This window comes from Cicer arietinum, chromosome 6 (assembly GCF_000331145.2).
Source record: "Cicer arietinum cultivar CDC Frontier isolate Library 1 chromosome 6, Cicar.CDCFrontier_v2.0, whole genome shotgun sequence".
NCBI classification, from domain to species: Eukaryota; Viridiplantae; Streptophyta; class Magnoliopsida; order Fabales; family Fabaceae; genus Cicer; species Cicer arietinum.
The window spans coordinates 21,568,507-21,584,699 of NC_021165.2; the positions used below are offsets into that span (position 1 = coordinate 21,568,507).

At 28.3% G+C, this 16,193-nt stretch overlaps 2 protein-coding genes across 2 annotated transcripts; both read left to right on the forward strand.

Annotated features, from left to right (window-relative positions):
• The first annotated feature begins 2,071 nt into the window (after positions 1 to 2,071).
• Positions 2,072 to 5,171, forward strand: LOC101502048 (uncharacterized). Its single transcript, XM_027335267.1, has 4 exons — positions 2,072 to 2,797; positions 3,009 to 3,382; positions 3,961 to 4,594; positions 5,109 to 5,171. The coding sequence occupies exons 1-4, from the start codon at positions 2,072 to 2,074 to the stop codon at positions 5,169 to 5,171; spliced, it is 1,797 nt and encodes a 598-aa protein (XP_027191068.1).
• A 7,302-nt stretch (positions 5,172 to 12,473) lies between these two features.
• LOC101502377 (lysine histidine transporter-like 8) lies at positions 12,474 to 16,193 on the forward strand. The gene is made up of 5 exons (XM_012717242.1): positions 12,474 to 12,748; positions 13,822 to 13,955; positions 14,854 to 15,296; positions 15,455 to 15,586; positions 15,708 to 16,193. The coding sequence occupies exons 1-5, from the start codon at positions 12,474 to 12,476 to the stop codon at positions 16,191 to 16,193; spliced, it is 1,470 nt and encodes a 489-aa protein (XP_012572696.1).

The window sequence follows — 16,193 nt, forward strand, 5'->3', positions numbered from 1 at the left end:
CATTTATCCATTCACTGATTCACTCGACAATTGTAACAAGAAAAGAGAGATAAGTATTAATCAATTTGATAACAATGACATAATAAAATAAGTAATAAAACAATTCTGATGGTGAACGAAATTGAGAGATGGATTGAAATTTGGAGACGAACAGAGATAGAAGAGATGGAAATAGGTTGGAATAGCACAGGCGAGCACAGATGCCAGAGAGTGAGGAACGCATATTGTGACAAAAAAAATAAACATATATTAAAAAAATTGTAAATATTATATGAAATCCGCACTAATTTAATTTTATCATCATTCGTACTAAATTCTAAACATAATAACTGACCACTTGGTTATCACCTTTGTGGTTTTCAATTGAAATAAAATATGATTTATAAAACTTTTACTTTGTAAATTACCACGGTAATACATATAAAATAACATTTGGTTGAATAAAAAATTACTTGTAACTTATTTCAACATTGGCAAAATTACATTCGTGGTTCCTTAACTTAATTTCAGGTAAAGTTTTAGTCTTTTAACTTTTATTTTTTCCATTTCAGTATTTTATCGTTTGAAATAATTTCAATTTTACCCTTTAAGTGAGTTTCCGTTAAGGCAACGTTAACAAATTCCCACATCTGTTTTCTTCTCAGTTTTTTCTCTTTGATATTTTTAAATCTCTTGTTTGGTATTCTCCTTTCCCACTGATTTTCATCTTCTCGTTTTCGTCTTGTTATTTTCCTCTTCTTATTTTCTTCTTCGTATTTTCCTTTTCGCGTTTTCTTCTCTCATCTCTGTGAAATCGTAAATCAATTTCGACGACAACTAGAAGGAATCGAAGAACACACCATCAGAGTCAAGCTTCAAGAAATCGTAATCCCACATTGAGAGGAGAAGAAAGGTAACATGTTTATGGATTCTGATATTTAGTGATCTGATTTGTTTTAGGGTTTAGGTTTAGGGTTTAGTTGGGTCCTTATGAAATTTATTATTTGCATGTGTTTATTTTTGAATGATTTTATTCTTGCATGTGTTGTTTATTTGGGTCAAGGGTTTGTGGTCCACACATACATATTCCTTCCTCTTTTTCTAAGATTATGGGGTCAGATTTGTGGTCCCTACCATTTGATTATAGTTTTCTATTAATGGGGTTTTTTTGTGTGTTTTCAATGTAAAAAAAAGCAGAATGGATGTCTTTTTCATCGATGTTCACCATGGAGGGTATTTTTTGGATGACACAATGGAAGTGTACCAATGTGAAGTTTCAAATTTGAAATGTGATGCTGACAGGTGGAGTTACTTTGAGATTTTTGATATTATTAAATAAATGGGGGTATCCTGAAGTTATTAGTATTTGGTATGAGGTGTATGGTGAGAAAAAGTTTTTGGAAAATGACATTGGGGCAATGAAAATGGTAAATTTTGCCAAAGCTAATGGGAAAGTGAATTTGTATCTTATTCATCATGTATCTCAGCCCATATTTATGGATAATGTGGAGACTAAGACTCAAAAAGATGAAGCTAAACAGACCCATGAACCAACCCAAACAATCCCACAACATGTGGATAATGTGCAGACCGAGGCTCAAGAAGCTGCTCAAGTAGGAAATGATACACATGAACCAACCCAAAATGCAACCCAAACAGAAGACAATATTGAGTCTGACGGTGAAGATAATGTTGTTAATGTAATTTTTGGAGACTCTGATGATGAATTTCCCATGAATGATGGGTTTGATGAGGTCCAAATAGGTGGTGACGGACTTGAAGGACAAGGAAGGGTAGGTGGTAAGGAAACTGAGTGTCAAGTTGAAATTGATAAGAGAAATGGTACAAATGAGAAAGGGTCTAATACTAACAAAAAGAAAAAAGAAAGTACCAATAAGAAAAAAGGAGACCTAAGAAGATGAAGAGGCCAATGTGTCAAGTGATGATACTTTGAATTCAGCTTCAAATAGAAAGGAACATAAAATGCAAAGTGAGAAGAAATTATTTGATGAAGAGCATTTTACAGAGGAATTATTGAGTGATGATTCACAAGAAAATGAGAAGTATCCTTTATTTGTCATGCCAAAAAAAAATGGAAGATTATAAGTGGATTTTAGGAACCCTTTTCACTTGTAAAGAAGAATTTAAGGAGGCTACGACAATATATGCCATTCATAATGGGAGGGATTTGAAGTTTATAAAAAATGACAAACTAAGAGTGAGAGTTAAATGCAAGGAAGGTTGTGAGTGGTTTGCCTATTGTGCAAAGTTACCTGATGAAGATACATGGCAACTTAGGAAACTAGTCGACACACATTCATGTAATAGAGAGTATAAGGTCAAATTTATGAGATCAAATTGGCTCGGGAAAAGATTGTACTCAATAGTTAAAGAGAATTCGAACATAAAAATTACAGATATTTCTAACAAGGTTCATAAAAAGTGGAATGTTGGAGTAAGTAAGATAAATGCATTCAGGGCACGAAGGGTTGCAATTGATATGGTTGATGGATCATTCAGAGAGGAATATCTAAGATTGTATGATTACTGTCATGAGTTATTAAGATTAAATCCAAAGAGTACTGTTAAGTTAGAAGTCCAAGCTACAAATTCAGAGGTAACTGATTATGTGGACAGATCCCTTTTACCAAGTTTTCAACGACTATATATGTGCCTTAATGGATGTAAAGAGAGTTTCCTGATTTGTAGACCAATAATTGGTCTTGATGGTTGTTTCCTTAAAGGGTATTATGGGGGTACGATTCTTGCTACTGTGGGTAGAGACCCAAATGACCAAATGCTTCCAATTGTTGTGGCTGTAGTTGAAGGTGAGACAAGAGATTCATGGACTTGGTTTCCTAAATTATTAATTAATGACTTGGGTGGACAACAAACATGCAAATTCTACACTTTTATATCCGATCAGCAAAAGATATTCATTTAAGTTCAATTAATCATTATTCATTTATGTTAATATGTTTATTTATGTTAATTTATTTATATGTGTTAATTTCTCTTGTTTATGTTAGGGATTGTTTCCTGCAATGGATGAGTTGCTTCCTGGGGTTGAACAAAGGTTTTGTGTAAGACACCTCTATAACAACTTCAGAAAAATGTACCTAGGGAAGAAACTTAAAGAATTGATGTGGAAGGCAACCAAGTCAACATATCCTCCACAATGGGAAAGAGAAATGAAAGAGTTGAGGAAGGTTAACGAAGAGGCCTACAAATATTTGGTGAAGATTCCACCAAGGTTTTGGTCAAAGTCAAGATTCAGTTTCAATTCTAAATGTGATGTGCTTGTCAATAATATGTCAGAGACATTCAATAGTGTCATAATTGGACCTAGAGGGAAAACCATAGTGACAATGCTTAAAGACATCAAATTGTACTTAATGGAAAGGTAGACAAAAAATAGAACTACATTAGAAAGGTGCACTTGTTCTGTTCTGTCTCAAATCAAGAAAAAGTTAGCAAAGGAACAAGAATTATCAAGAATGTGGATGTGTAGGTCATATTGTTTTTTATGTTTTGGTTTTGTTCTGTTTTTTAATTATATGGTTCTGAAATCTGTTTTTTATGCTAAGCTGCATGGAATCGGTTTTGAAACATGTTTATTATGCTATGATTCTGTTCTGAAATCTGTTTTTTATGCTAAGCTGCCTGAAATATGTTATGATTCTGCCTGATTCTGTTTTGTTTTGTTCTGTTCTGAAATCTGATTATGTTCTATTCTTTCTGAAATCTGATTATGGTATGATTTTGCCTGATTCTGTTATGGTATGATTCTGCCTGATTATGTCTGATTCTGCCTGATTCTATTATGGTGTGATTCTGCCTGATTCTGTTCTGTTCGGATATCATGTGTTAATCATGTGTTGATTCTGTTATGAAATCATGTGTTAATTATGTTCTGATTATGGTATGATTATGTTATGTTCTGAAATCATGTGTTAATTCTTGTTATTGTTATTGAACAAGGTATGTTGGTGAAAATATATTTGGAGTTAGTAACATCAACCACACAGGAGACAAGTTTGTGGTATCGCTGGAAAATAGAGAATGTTCATGTAGGAAGTGGATGCTCATTGGAATTCCCTACTGCCATGCAGTTTGTTGCTGCAACTTCATAAAAAAAGATCCAGAAGACTTGATTTCAACATATTATAGGCGAGAGACATATGCGGCATGTTACCGACCTATTATTTACCCAAAAAATGGACAAAATGTATGGGCTCAAACTCCATATCCTTATGTCTTACCACCACCATCAAGAAGGCTTCCAAGAAGGCCCAAAAGGTCAACGAACAAAGATGGCGATGACAAAAATAGAGACTCGACAATGATTAGTAGGAAAGGGATGTCAAGTAAGTGCACCAACTGTAAACAACCTGGTCATAACAAGGCATCATGTCCAAGCCAAACCCAAGAAAGCCAGACTCAAACTGAAGTTTGTCAAGCCCAAACTAAAGCTGTTCAAGCCCAAAGTCAAGTTGTCCAGACCCAAGCCCAAGCCCAATCACAACCTATCAAAACCAGAGGAAGACCCAAGAAAACCAACCCACACAACCTGTCAAACGCAGAGAAAGACCCAGGAAACTACAATCTGCACAAGGTCAGTCACAGCCTGCACAAGCCTAGTCCCAGCCTGCACAAGCCCAGTTCCAGCCTGCACAAGCCCAGTTCCATCCTGCATAAGCTCAGTCCCAGTCTGCACAAGCTCAAGCTCATTCAAGCACTTTTAGACCAAAGTTCAAAACATGGAAATTGTAATATTAGGGTCTGTCACTTTTTGCTAGTTTATGATCAATTTATGATCATTTTTTGTTAGTTTATTTTAGTTTATGAACAATTTTTGTTGGTGTATGATCAGTTTATGATCACTTTTTGTTAGTCAAGCACTTTCTGTCATTTTATGATCATTTTATGTCATTTTGTACCACCTGAAATAGAATTATGGATTATGAACGAATTATGCAGGAAATGGTTTATGAACATTGTATGTCATTGTGTACCACCTGAAACAGAAGATGGTGATTTTCTGATTTTCTTTATGAATTTGTAACAGGAATGCAGAAAAAAAATTACATTAATAGTTCTGAATTCAGAGCTTGTTGAATTTGTAACAGGAATGCAGAAATGCAAAGCCTCATGAATCTGTAACAGGAATGCAAAGCTTGTTGAATTTGTAACAGGAATGATGAAAAAAGTTTGCAGAAATGCAGATAACAGGAATGCAGAAAAAGTTGGCACTGTCATTGAAGATGATGATGCTAGAGCCTTAATGTACCACCTGAAACAGATTTATGGATTATGAATGAATGAATTATGCAGGAAATGATTTATGATCATTGTATGCCATTTTGTACCACCTGAAGCAGAATTATGAATGAATGAATGAATTATGCAGGAAATGAATTATGAATGAAGCAGAATTATGGATTATGCATCTCAATTCTGATTTTCTGAGATTCATAGCACCATGTTGACTTTCTGATTTTCATCAATTTAAATTTAATGTTTAATAATACAACTGCAGACAAGTCAAACATTATATTGACAATAATAATTAAAGAAATAACAACCAAGAACATTGGAGCCACAATTGATGCAAAAGAAAATTACATTAATAGTTCCAAATTCCATACAACAAACTCTATCATAACAACATACTTACAACAAATCTACTACATCAACTTCAAGTAAATTACATCTACTACAATAAGCTCATTTTAGAGCTAAGATCAATAATAAAACAACACATGCTACACCAAACAAAACGCATAAAAATAGTAGCAACTTCATTTTAATAATGGTTGGCTTGTGATCTCCATGCATCTTCAAAATAACATTCCTAAGAGTCATAATCTCCAACTCTTTTTGGAGGCACTCTAAACATTGTGTATGTATCTGTGGTGGAGTTCTATGTTGTGTTTGAGGCATATAGTCTGAATCCCAAACAAAGTAATTGCATCTACATTCAATATCATAACTCTACAATTGATGAACAAAGACAACATCAATAACAAACCAACAAGAATCGAATAACAAATTTCTAATCTGAACCAAAAAACCATAAATCTAAAACCCTAATATGAGAAAACCAGTATGAAAAACAAAATCCCAAAATCCAATCTAACAACCTCAACTAAAATATCGAAAACCATAAAGGTATTGTTGCTTACCACAAAATTCCTACAACCCCAAAACTTTCTTCCTCTGTTCGGACCCCATTTTGTCACTGTGCGCATCACAGGTTTCAAACCACAAGCACAATTTGGAAGCTCACGAATTCAATTAGAAACGAAAGAATCATAGTTGTAGGAATGTGTATTTGACCCATTTGAACATGAGGCGACCATGGATTTTGAGTTTTGGGAACCGTGAATATGATTGTTCATGGATGGAAGAAGAAAACAAGAAGAGGAAAATCAGTGGGAGAGGAGAATACCAAACAAGGTATTTGGAAATGTGAAAGAGAAGAAAACTGAGAAGAAAACGGATGAGGGAATTTGTTAACGTTGCCTTAACGGAAACCCACTTAAAGGGTAAAATTGAAATTATTTCAAAAGATAAAATATTGAAATTGGAAAGAAAAAAAAAAAAGTTAAATGACTAAAACGTTATCTGAAATTAAGTTAAGAGACCACGAATGTAATTTAGCCTTCAACATTTTACAAATACTTTTGAACAGATCTATTGTGGGTATATATATTTTCAAATAAAAATTTATAAACTGAAGTAATCATCACAATTTAAAAAATATAATAAATAAATAACGTGTAGAATTAATGTGAATTCGTAAAATACTTTATTTTTTAATAATATCTTTGTGTATCTCAATCTTTCAAATAGAAAAATGTGATTTCTTTTAGGTAGAATATAATTTTTTAACAATATCAATGCACTATATATATTAGGAAAAACCATATCAATTACAATCGAATAAAATTTGATGAATAATATAATATAATAAAAGAATTAATAACAAATCAAAGCAATTGAAAAATTTGACATAAAAGTTTTGGATATGCGTATATTTTTTAACACTATATTTTTTATAACAAATTAATGATAATTACTATTAAATATATATTCATACCGATTCAACAATAATCACTAATGAATATTTTCATATTGGGTCATAGTATATTTTTATAGGTATGTATATATAGAGAATACGGTTGCGTCTTTAGTTATATTAACTAATCCGGTTGCTTCTTTAAATAATCGTTTGTGATTATATTATTTAATCTCATAATATTTATAATATTTTATTTTTATTTTGTTTAGGTGGTGTGATTAATGTATTTTAAATTGTTGTACATTGTGTTTTTTATAAAAATAAGTATCTGTTTTTATGAATACTACATATATTAGAGCCGTTTCTTACATATATGAAAGATTTATCAATATAAAAATATTTAATAAAATATTATTTATACAATGCATATAATAAAAGTTTTTAAATTAATATCTTAAAATTTTTTTAATCAATATCTTAAAAGTATTTTGACAAGAATTTTTTTTATAAAATTACTATTTCTTTAGAATATCTTTATACATAATCATAAACACTTTATTTTAATGAAATATTAATTTGGAAGATCGGGTTCGATGAACTAACTATTTTCATATATCATATATTATTATTAAATTATTTTTTAATTTTAAAATATAAACCATTTATTCTTTTTATTTATAAAAATAAAACTCGATACTACGAATACTTTGCGCACCAACCACTTCCATACAAATCCAGTGATTATAAATCTTTTGTTTTATTATAGGACATAATGAACTAATTGTGATTAAACAAAATATTTTAAATCCTATTTATGTCAATGTCATACTATATATGAAATTTTAACTTTTTACCATTCATAATTTGATTATTTAAGTTATATATAGGATTGTTTTTTCATCAATAATAATTATTTAAGAATATTATATGAGATCACTTAATATATTATATTATAATTTAATTTAATTTAATGATAATGCTTTGTAATTAAAATATATATAAATTTTATTTTAAAATTTTAAATCATATGACAAGATATCTCTTACAATGACATGTTCTTATAATAATAATTATTAAATAGTTGATACCAATAATTTTATATCATTTCATTCAACAATACTTATTCATGTTAATATTAAAAATGTATGAATCTTACCTAAATATAATAATTATTAAAGACGTGTATTCATTGAATATGTACTATGTTTTTTTCTCACAAATAAGAGTATCTAGTTCAATGTTTATTGGGTTAAACATCTCATGAGCGATAAAAAACTCACATTTATTTTTCTTACAACAATAAAAAAATATATCTAAATTTGGGTTTTGAGGAGCAAAAAAAGTTAGATGAAAAAAATATGCAGTAAAAAATGAGGCAACCCTTGTTTGATAAAACAAATACAAGAAAATAAAACAACCTTGTTTGAGAAAACATATGTAAACTGAAACATATTGAATGAAATAAATGAAAACTTTAAAAAAAAATGCAATCTGCTAGTATTAAAAATGTAAGTTTATATACCCATTTATTAGCTTGAAGAAATTCACAATTTTGACTAAAAATACTGTAAGTTATTTCTTAAAAAATAGAAGCTTTGTAAAAATAGAATCTTTAAAAATGAAAGTTATTTGTATAAGAAAAAGGAAGCTTCCAAAATTGTAACGGTGAAAACTTCTAAATAATTAAACCTTTAATGAAAAAATGGATGAAAGATAAAATTTTGGAGGAAGCTATTATACCGAATCTTTATTCTTAGTTTCGGTTAAAAATGCATTTCCATAAACATGTGAATCCTTGGAAATTAAAAAAATAAATACAATAAAAAAATATGAAAGTTTGGAAACTTTGATACTTTAATTTTTTGCTTTGTTGGAAATCCATGCTTGGAAAAAATGTCTCTTGTAAATGAAATCTTGCATATATCAAGCAAAAAAAAAAAAACAAAACAGTGGTGAAGATTGAACTTCGATTTGTAATGAAAAGAAATGGTGATAGTCGAAGATGAAAAGCTAGAGTTGAAAAGAGAAAATGAAAAGTGATGAAGAAACTGCAATGGACCATTGTGATAGTGTCTAAGTGAATGATGCTCTTTTCAGAGGGACAAAAAATATGATACATAAGAATGCGTGTGAATTTCATAACAATCATTTTGTACGTTTTTATGTAGAGAATTAGTTAACAAAAGAATATGAACTACTAAAATTTGTAAGGATAAAACTGAAAATTTGAAATACTTGACAATATACTGAAATATTGCACAAAAACAGCACAAAAATGGCAATTAAGTTCTTAAGGTGACCTGTCAAAAGATACCCAGAAGTAATCAGAAGAATTGTAATAAACTCATAACATTCAAATAATATACTACAAATGTATCTCAAATACTTATTTTTTAAATATGTAATTTTGAAATTGAAATATATAATCATTAAAGTTTTTATGTCTATCTAAATAAAAATGAACACTACACTAATATAAAAAATTAAAAAATGCCACAAAATCATAAAAAAAAAACTAAATTTATATAAAAATTATTCTTTTTAATTAAAATAAAATATAAAATAATTTAATTAAACTAAAAAATAATTATAAGCCACGTCTGTCAAATAAAGTAAGAGGAAGAGAATTAGAGTTGAGATGAGGCGGCTTCCGTGAAAAGGGTAATTCTACCCTCAAATGTACTCATTAATTTCTCAAAAGTTCTATTATCATTCTTTAATTATTTAATATAGTATCTTTTTTTTAGAACTGTTTAGCTTAAACTACTAGTTTAGGAGCCGTGTTGGAAACTGGAATTCCACTATAGGAACTTTGAAGTTGTTGGTGTAACCTCACCTCACGCATTAATAAGTCAATTTTCACACTTTCTGGTTATGCTTTAAGTTTTTCCTACGGATAAGCAATTACGGAATCATTTGTAAATATAAAAAAAAATTGATTTAAAAAAATATATTTTAAAAATAATAGAAGTTTTTTAGAACATTTATTATTAATTAAAAAAACGTAACTTTAACATTCAATAATTTAGATATTTATTATTATAAATTTTAACATGATAAAAATCTTAATTTTATATAAAAAATACATATATCTTTGAAAAATAATTTTTATGAAGAGTTTCTCAAAATATCTTTTTATTTTAATAATTTTTTAAAATTTTATCATCTAAAAAAAACTATAGAAAATAGATAAAATATTTAAAATTATATTTTAAGCGTTTGAAGTTTTACTTTTAAAATTATTTTTCCAAAAAAAAAATATTATAAAAATCATTTTTAAAATAATCTAAAACTAACTGGTCCAATATTTCAGTATTAACAAAAATATGTAGACGCTAGCGGCCTTACGGGAAAACGTCCGAATACATTATTTCATCGTTGTTTTAATATATTTATTTAACATTATTAAATTAAAATGCATTTTTAATTCTTAAATTTTAAAATCCGACAATTTTAACTTTTTTTTTTATTTTAAAAGTTATAATTTTAACCCTTTAACATTAGTCTCTTTAGAAAATGGTTGGATCTCTTGATTTTTACTCGATCAAGAATACATGATTTTTTTTTATGATTATAAGGAGTATATGATTCATTTAACTTTTTTTAAAAAAAAAAATTGTAAGTTCATTTATTTATTTTTTAAAATTTTCCAACTCATTTTTTTTATAATATTTCACCTCATTTTTTAAAATTTGGCCAAAAAATAATTTTGATTATTTATCTTTGACCTAATATTCATTTTAGTCCTTTATTTATTTATTTTTTGTTTTGCTCCTTTAATTTTTTAATTTATTTTCGTCCTTTATCTTCTAAATAATATTTATTTTAGTCATTAATAAAAGAATAAATTTGTATAATATTTCAAAAAATAAATGACAAAAACAAAAGATAAAGTATCAAAATGAATTAAATAAAAAGATAAAGTTAAGGGCAAAACAATTATTAAATAAAAGAAAATAAAACAAAATTATATTTAACTCTTTAATTTTGTTTTTTTTCCTCGAAAAACTACCAATAAAATAGAACACTTGACAATTTTTTTTAAGATTAAATAAATAAAGTGACAATATTAAAATAAATAAACAAGTTGACATTTTAAAAAATAATGAAAAAAAGAGTTGCCAATGTAAAAAAAAAAATGAGCTGGTAATTTAAAATAAAAATAAATTTTGAGTTGTATATTTCGTGTAATTATACACACAAAAAAAAAAGTAAATATCACATTAGTGTTGATCGAGTCAAAATAAAGGGGTCAACTATTTGCAAAAAAGCAAAAGTTAAAAGGTTAAAATTGTAACTTTCAAATTAAGAGGTTAAAATCGTCAAATTTTAAAATTTAGAGGCTAAAAATGCATTTTAACCATATTTTTGTTAATATTCTATTTTAAATGTCGAATATATTACTAAAATTTAAATTAATTACTGTTTTATATGTAATATTATTTTTCATAAAATAAATATAATATAATATAATATAATATAATATAATATAATATAATATAATATAATATAATATAATATAATATAATATTTTTCTTGTAATTATTTTAAAGATTTAATAGATATACATTGTAATTGTAAATCATTTTAAATTGACAACCAACTTAAGTGATTGATTTACTAGTTATTTTAGGAAGACAACTACGATCATAAAATAGAATAATATAATCAAAAGTGATTATTAAATATTAGTGTAGGTAAAATTAATTTGCACTTATAGTATATAATTAATTTTTCTTATTTTAGAATTTGATGTTGGTGTCCATTTTTATCTCAATGGACACTGCACATAATTAATTTAATTTGCTTATAAAATTGTCCCATGTACTATTTTGATATATATATTTTACACTTTTCCTAATACTTGAATTCCATACCTAAGGTTCTAGTTTGCAAAAATGGACATTGCACATTCTAATAGAAAATCTCAATTATTAAGATCATGATTGATTTACTATGTAACCACAAAATATTATATAATTCCAAAATTTATTAGTATATAATGTTATTACTATAATAAAAATAATAATAACATAGTACAACATAGAAACAAATTTCAATTTCAATTGTCTTGTGTTTATATGTAATTTGATTAGGTGTAGACATACGATTTATGATATTCGACAAATATTAAAAAAATTCTAAATTTAAAATCATATATTAATTTTTTAAAATGAAAATTTTAAACGTAAAAATCTAAATCATTCGATCCCAATCCATTTATCGAGATCATGAGACTCCATGTGAAGACAAGAGTTTTGTGACCGCAGACAACCAAAGTTCATTTACATGCTATGCAATGAGATCAGCAACAAGACGTAATTCCTTTAATAGCTTAGTGGAAGCCACACGTTGGGATTTGAATTGAATGAATGTTTTTGTTCACGCTATATATAAAAGCAAACACTGTCATTTCATTTCATCTTCACAAGTCCAAAGCAATTCAGTAATTATATCCAATAACGTACTTATGGGAGAATCGAATGAATCTCAAAAATTGATATCAGAATTAGCTCTGCTTCAACACTCTGATTCAAAATTTGTTATACAAATTGATCCAACCACTACTGAATCTAACCACTCATCACCTAGTGACCAAATCCAGATTCAACATCCAAAAGATGAGTGGCTTCCTCTAACTGAATCTAGAAATGGTAATACATATTTTGCAGTTTTTCATATTCTTAATTCCAACATTGCATTTCAAGCTCTCATGCTTCATGTTGCCTTTGCCACTCTTGGTTGGTACGTATATTACTCAACATTATTATAATTATTATTATACCACAAACCATACGAATAATACTACTACTTAATTAGGTATGATTTATACTGTTTATTATAAAATAATGAGTTAGATTCCAACATTGCATTTCAAGCTCTCATGCTTCCTCTTGCCTTTGCCACTCTTGGTCGGTACGTATATTACTCAACATTATTATAATTATTATTATACCACAAACCATACGAATAATACTACTACTTAATTAGGTATGATTTATACTGTTTATTATAAAATAATGAGTTAGATTCATAACTTTTTAGAATCTTTTTTAACAATTTCAAAAACTAATTGTATGTTTATTGATGAAACAACAATATTATTATTTTTAAGCATGTTTCAAAATAATATATTATATATCTATTGGTTTAAAAGTTTCTATCGATTACGATAGCCTCTTTGATAATTATATTTACAGTTTGATTATAAATAAATTTAATATAAAATTTTGAATTAACACAGTTTGCTAATATTTTATAAATCTCACACACACTTCTTCTATTTGACAACAATTTCTTTGGAGTTAGAGATTTCCTGCATTTAAATATATTAAGAAATTAACACCGTCTAATCCGACGATACAAATTTTAACATCGACGAATAGAGACTTTAGTCTTCAATATTTTTTTTTTTTTTTGTGACCCTTAGGTCTTTAGTAATTAGTATACTGCTGGAGGCTGTGTATATTAAATTAGAAAAGCAAAACACGCGACACTTAATTAAATTTCATTTCTCTTTGAAAAACTTTATCTAATGTTGACTATACCAAATTAACAACGTAGTTAGCTGAAAGACCTACATCAGGCTATATTAAAAAAAATGAACAAAGCCAATTCAGTTTCAAAGTACTCTATTAGGTCAAGCTGGCGCCACCATGGACTACTATAATTTAAAATTAAAAAAAAAATAGAATTATTTACATAATTAAATTTTTATACACTAAGATCTTTAGTAGATCTTTTTTCTTGTAATTAGTATAGATAAAATATCTACTCACGGGTTACATTTTGCCTTATAATTTCATCAATGATTTTAGGGCATGGGGCAGTGTGTGTTTGTCAATAGCATTCATTTGGCAATTCTATACCATATTTCTCCTAACTGAACTTCATGAATCTGTCTCTGGAATTCGCCACAGTAGATACCTCTTCCTAGCAATGTCTGCTTTTGGTAAGCCCAATTTCCTTATTATTTCTTACTAATATCGAACTATTATAAGAGCAAAAATAATTCACTATTATAAAAAAAAATGTTATTATCCATAATATGATATTTATTTAATTCAAAAATATTTAATATATATAGTTGAATATTTAACTAACAAATAAACAAATTTAAATTTTATTAATACAAATACTATAAAATTTATTACAATTAATTTTTTTTAATAACCGTAAAAATACTTTTCCTTTTAAAATAATGACAGGAGGAGTACTAAATAGAGTTTATGTATCATACTCTTAATTAACCGACAAAGTTAATATCGTGGTCACATCTAATCCTTTTTTTGTTTTTTGTTTTTTTACTCTTTATCACAATGCCAAACAATAGTTGAAACCAAGTCATGATATGGTACTATAAAATAACAACCATCCTTTTCATAATTAGTTTGAAGTCATTTTCTTATATACCCACTTGAAAAACACTCAGTTCGGTCTGTAAAGTTTATTGTCTTTATAAATAATATACTTTAGTTCTTATAAAATTATTATACAAATAGTTTTAGTTTTTGTTGAAGCATAAACATATACTTTTTGAATGATTATTTTATATACATATTTCTTTTGTCGGTATTTTAATAACTTTTATTTTAGATATATAATTTTTTTAAGTTAATATTTAAATTATCACAAATTAAAAAATTTTAAATTTATGAAGTGAACTACTCTGAAATTGTTTTAAGAGAAATAGACAAGAGAGATAGAAAAGAGAAAATTGAAAAGAATATTAGCACTATATATGTCACTGTATATATATGACAATTGACAAGCATATTAGCACTAATTCCAAAGTGACAAAAGAGAGGCTAATACAATATGCAAATTAATGGTTGCATATTAATTTTTAGGTTCAACATTAGGGAAAATAGCAGTATTATTTCCGGTAATGTACCTATCAGGAGGTACATGCGTAATGTTTATAATTACCGGTGGTGGGACCATGAAGATGTTATTCAAGATTCTTTGTGAAAATGATAATGGGGAGATGTGTGGGGCACACGCGCCAAGCGGGGTGGTGTGGTTCTTAGTATTTACATGTTTGGCCATTCTCATTGCTCAACTTCCGAACCTCAACTCAGTGGCAGCTGTTTCTTTGGTGGGTGTTGTAACTGCAATTAGTTACTGCACACTCTTTTGGTCACTTTCTCTTAAGGGTAGACCAATCGGAGTGTCTTACACTACATTGATGTCACAACAAGAATCAACCGTCGTGAAGATCAGTGATGTTATCAATGCTATTGGGATTATTGTGCTTTCCTTCAGAGGTCACAATGTTGTGCTAGAAATACAGGCAAGTAATTAATAATATTATTATATAGTATTCAATTGTATACGCTTCATCATATCCAAATTCAACTACATTTTATATATAATATTACTACTATGATTAAAAATTGCAATATGATATTCTTTTATATTAAAACTCTATTTTGGATTTTTGTTTCGCAGGGGACACTACCTTCCAATTTAAAGGAAACATCAAAAGAATTGATGCGTAGAGGAGTGACCATTTCATATATACTCATTGCGATGTGTGTTTTTCCCCTCGCAATTGTCGGATTTTGGGCATATCGAAATCAGGCAAGCACACGTGCTAACAAAAAATATTTATTTCAAACAATATATTATTATATTTATATTAATGAATGTACATTTTTTTAAATAAATAACATTTATGTTTGCGTATGAATGTTCCTTTCAGATACATGGTCGAGGATTGTTATTTGGGTTCCAACAATTTCACAAAAATCAATTATCAAAATTCTCAGTGGGTGCAATATATGTTCTAGTGATAGTACATTGTTTGTGTAGCTTCCAAGTGTATGCCATGCCCGTTTTTGACAACCTAGAACTAAGATACACGAGCATAAAGAATAAGAAATGCCCACAATGGGTGAGAATATGCTTTCGATTATTCTTTGGAGGGTTAGCATTTTTTGTAGCGGTTGCGCTCCCTTTCTTGCCAAGCCTAGCTGCTCTACTTGGTGGAATCACACTTGTGCCCGTAACATATGCATACCCTTGTTTCATGTGGCTAGCTATTAAGAAACCTCGTACAAAGGGTATAATTTGGTGCTTCAACCTTGTACTTGGTTCATTAGGGATGCTTCTTGGTGTTTTTATGGTGGCAGCTGCTATAAGGACTTTAGCTGACAAAGGTTTAAAAGCCAACTTCTTCAAACCATGA

Bases quoted from the DNA above. Each gene is read 5' to 3' on its own strand.
- LOC101502048 (XM_027335267.1), top strand. From the start codon at position 2,072: ATGGAAGATTATAAGTGGATTTTAGGAACCCTTTTCACTTGTAAAGAA. The intron at 2,798-3,008 runs GTAGTTGAAGGT...TGTTTATGTTAG, and splicing joins TGCTTCCAATTGTTGTGGCT to GGATTGTTTCCTGCAATGGA. The intron at 3,383-3,960 runs GTAGACAAAAAA...TTATTGAACAAG, and splicing joins AAATTGTACTTAATGGAAAG to GTATGTTGGTGAAAATATAT.
- LOC101502377 (XM_012717242.1), top strand. From the start codon at position 12,474: ATGGGAGAATCGAATGAATCTCAAAAATTGATATCAGAATTAGCTCTG. The intron at 12,749-13,821 runs GTACGTATATTA...CAATGATTTTAG, and splicing joins GCCTTTGCCACTCTTGGTTG to GGCATGGGGCAGTGTGTGTT. The intron at 15,587-15,707 runs GCAAGCACACGT...TGTTCCTTTCAG, and splicing joins TTTGGGCATATCGAAATCAG to ATACATGGTCGAGGATTGTT.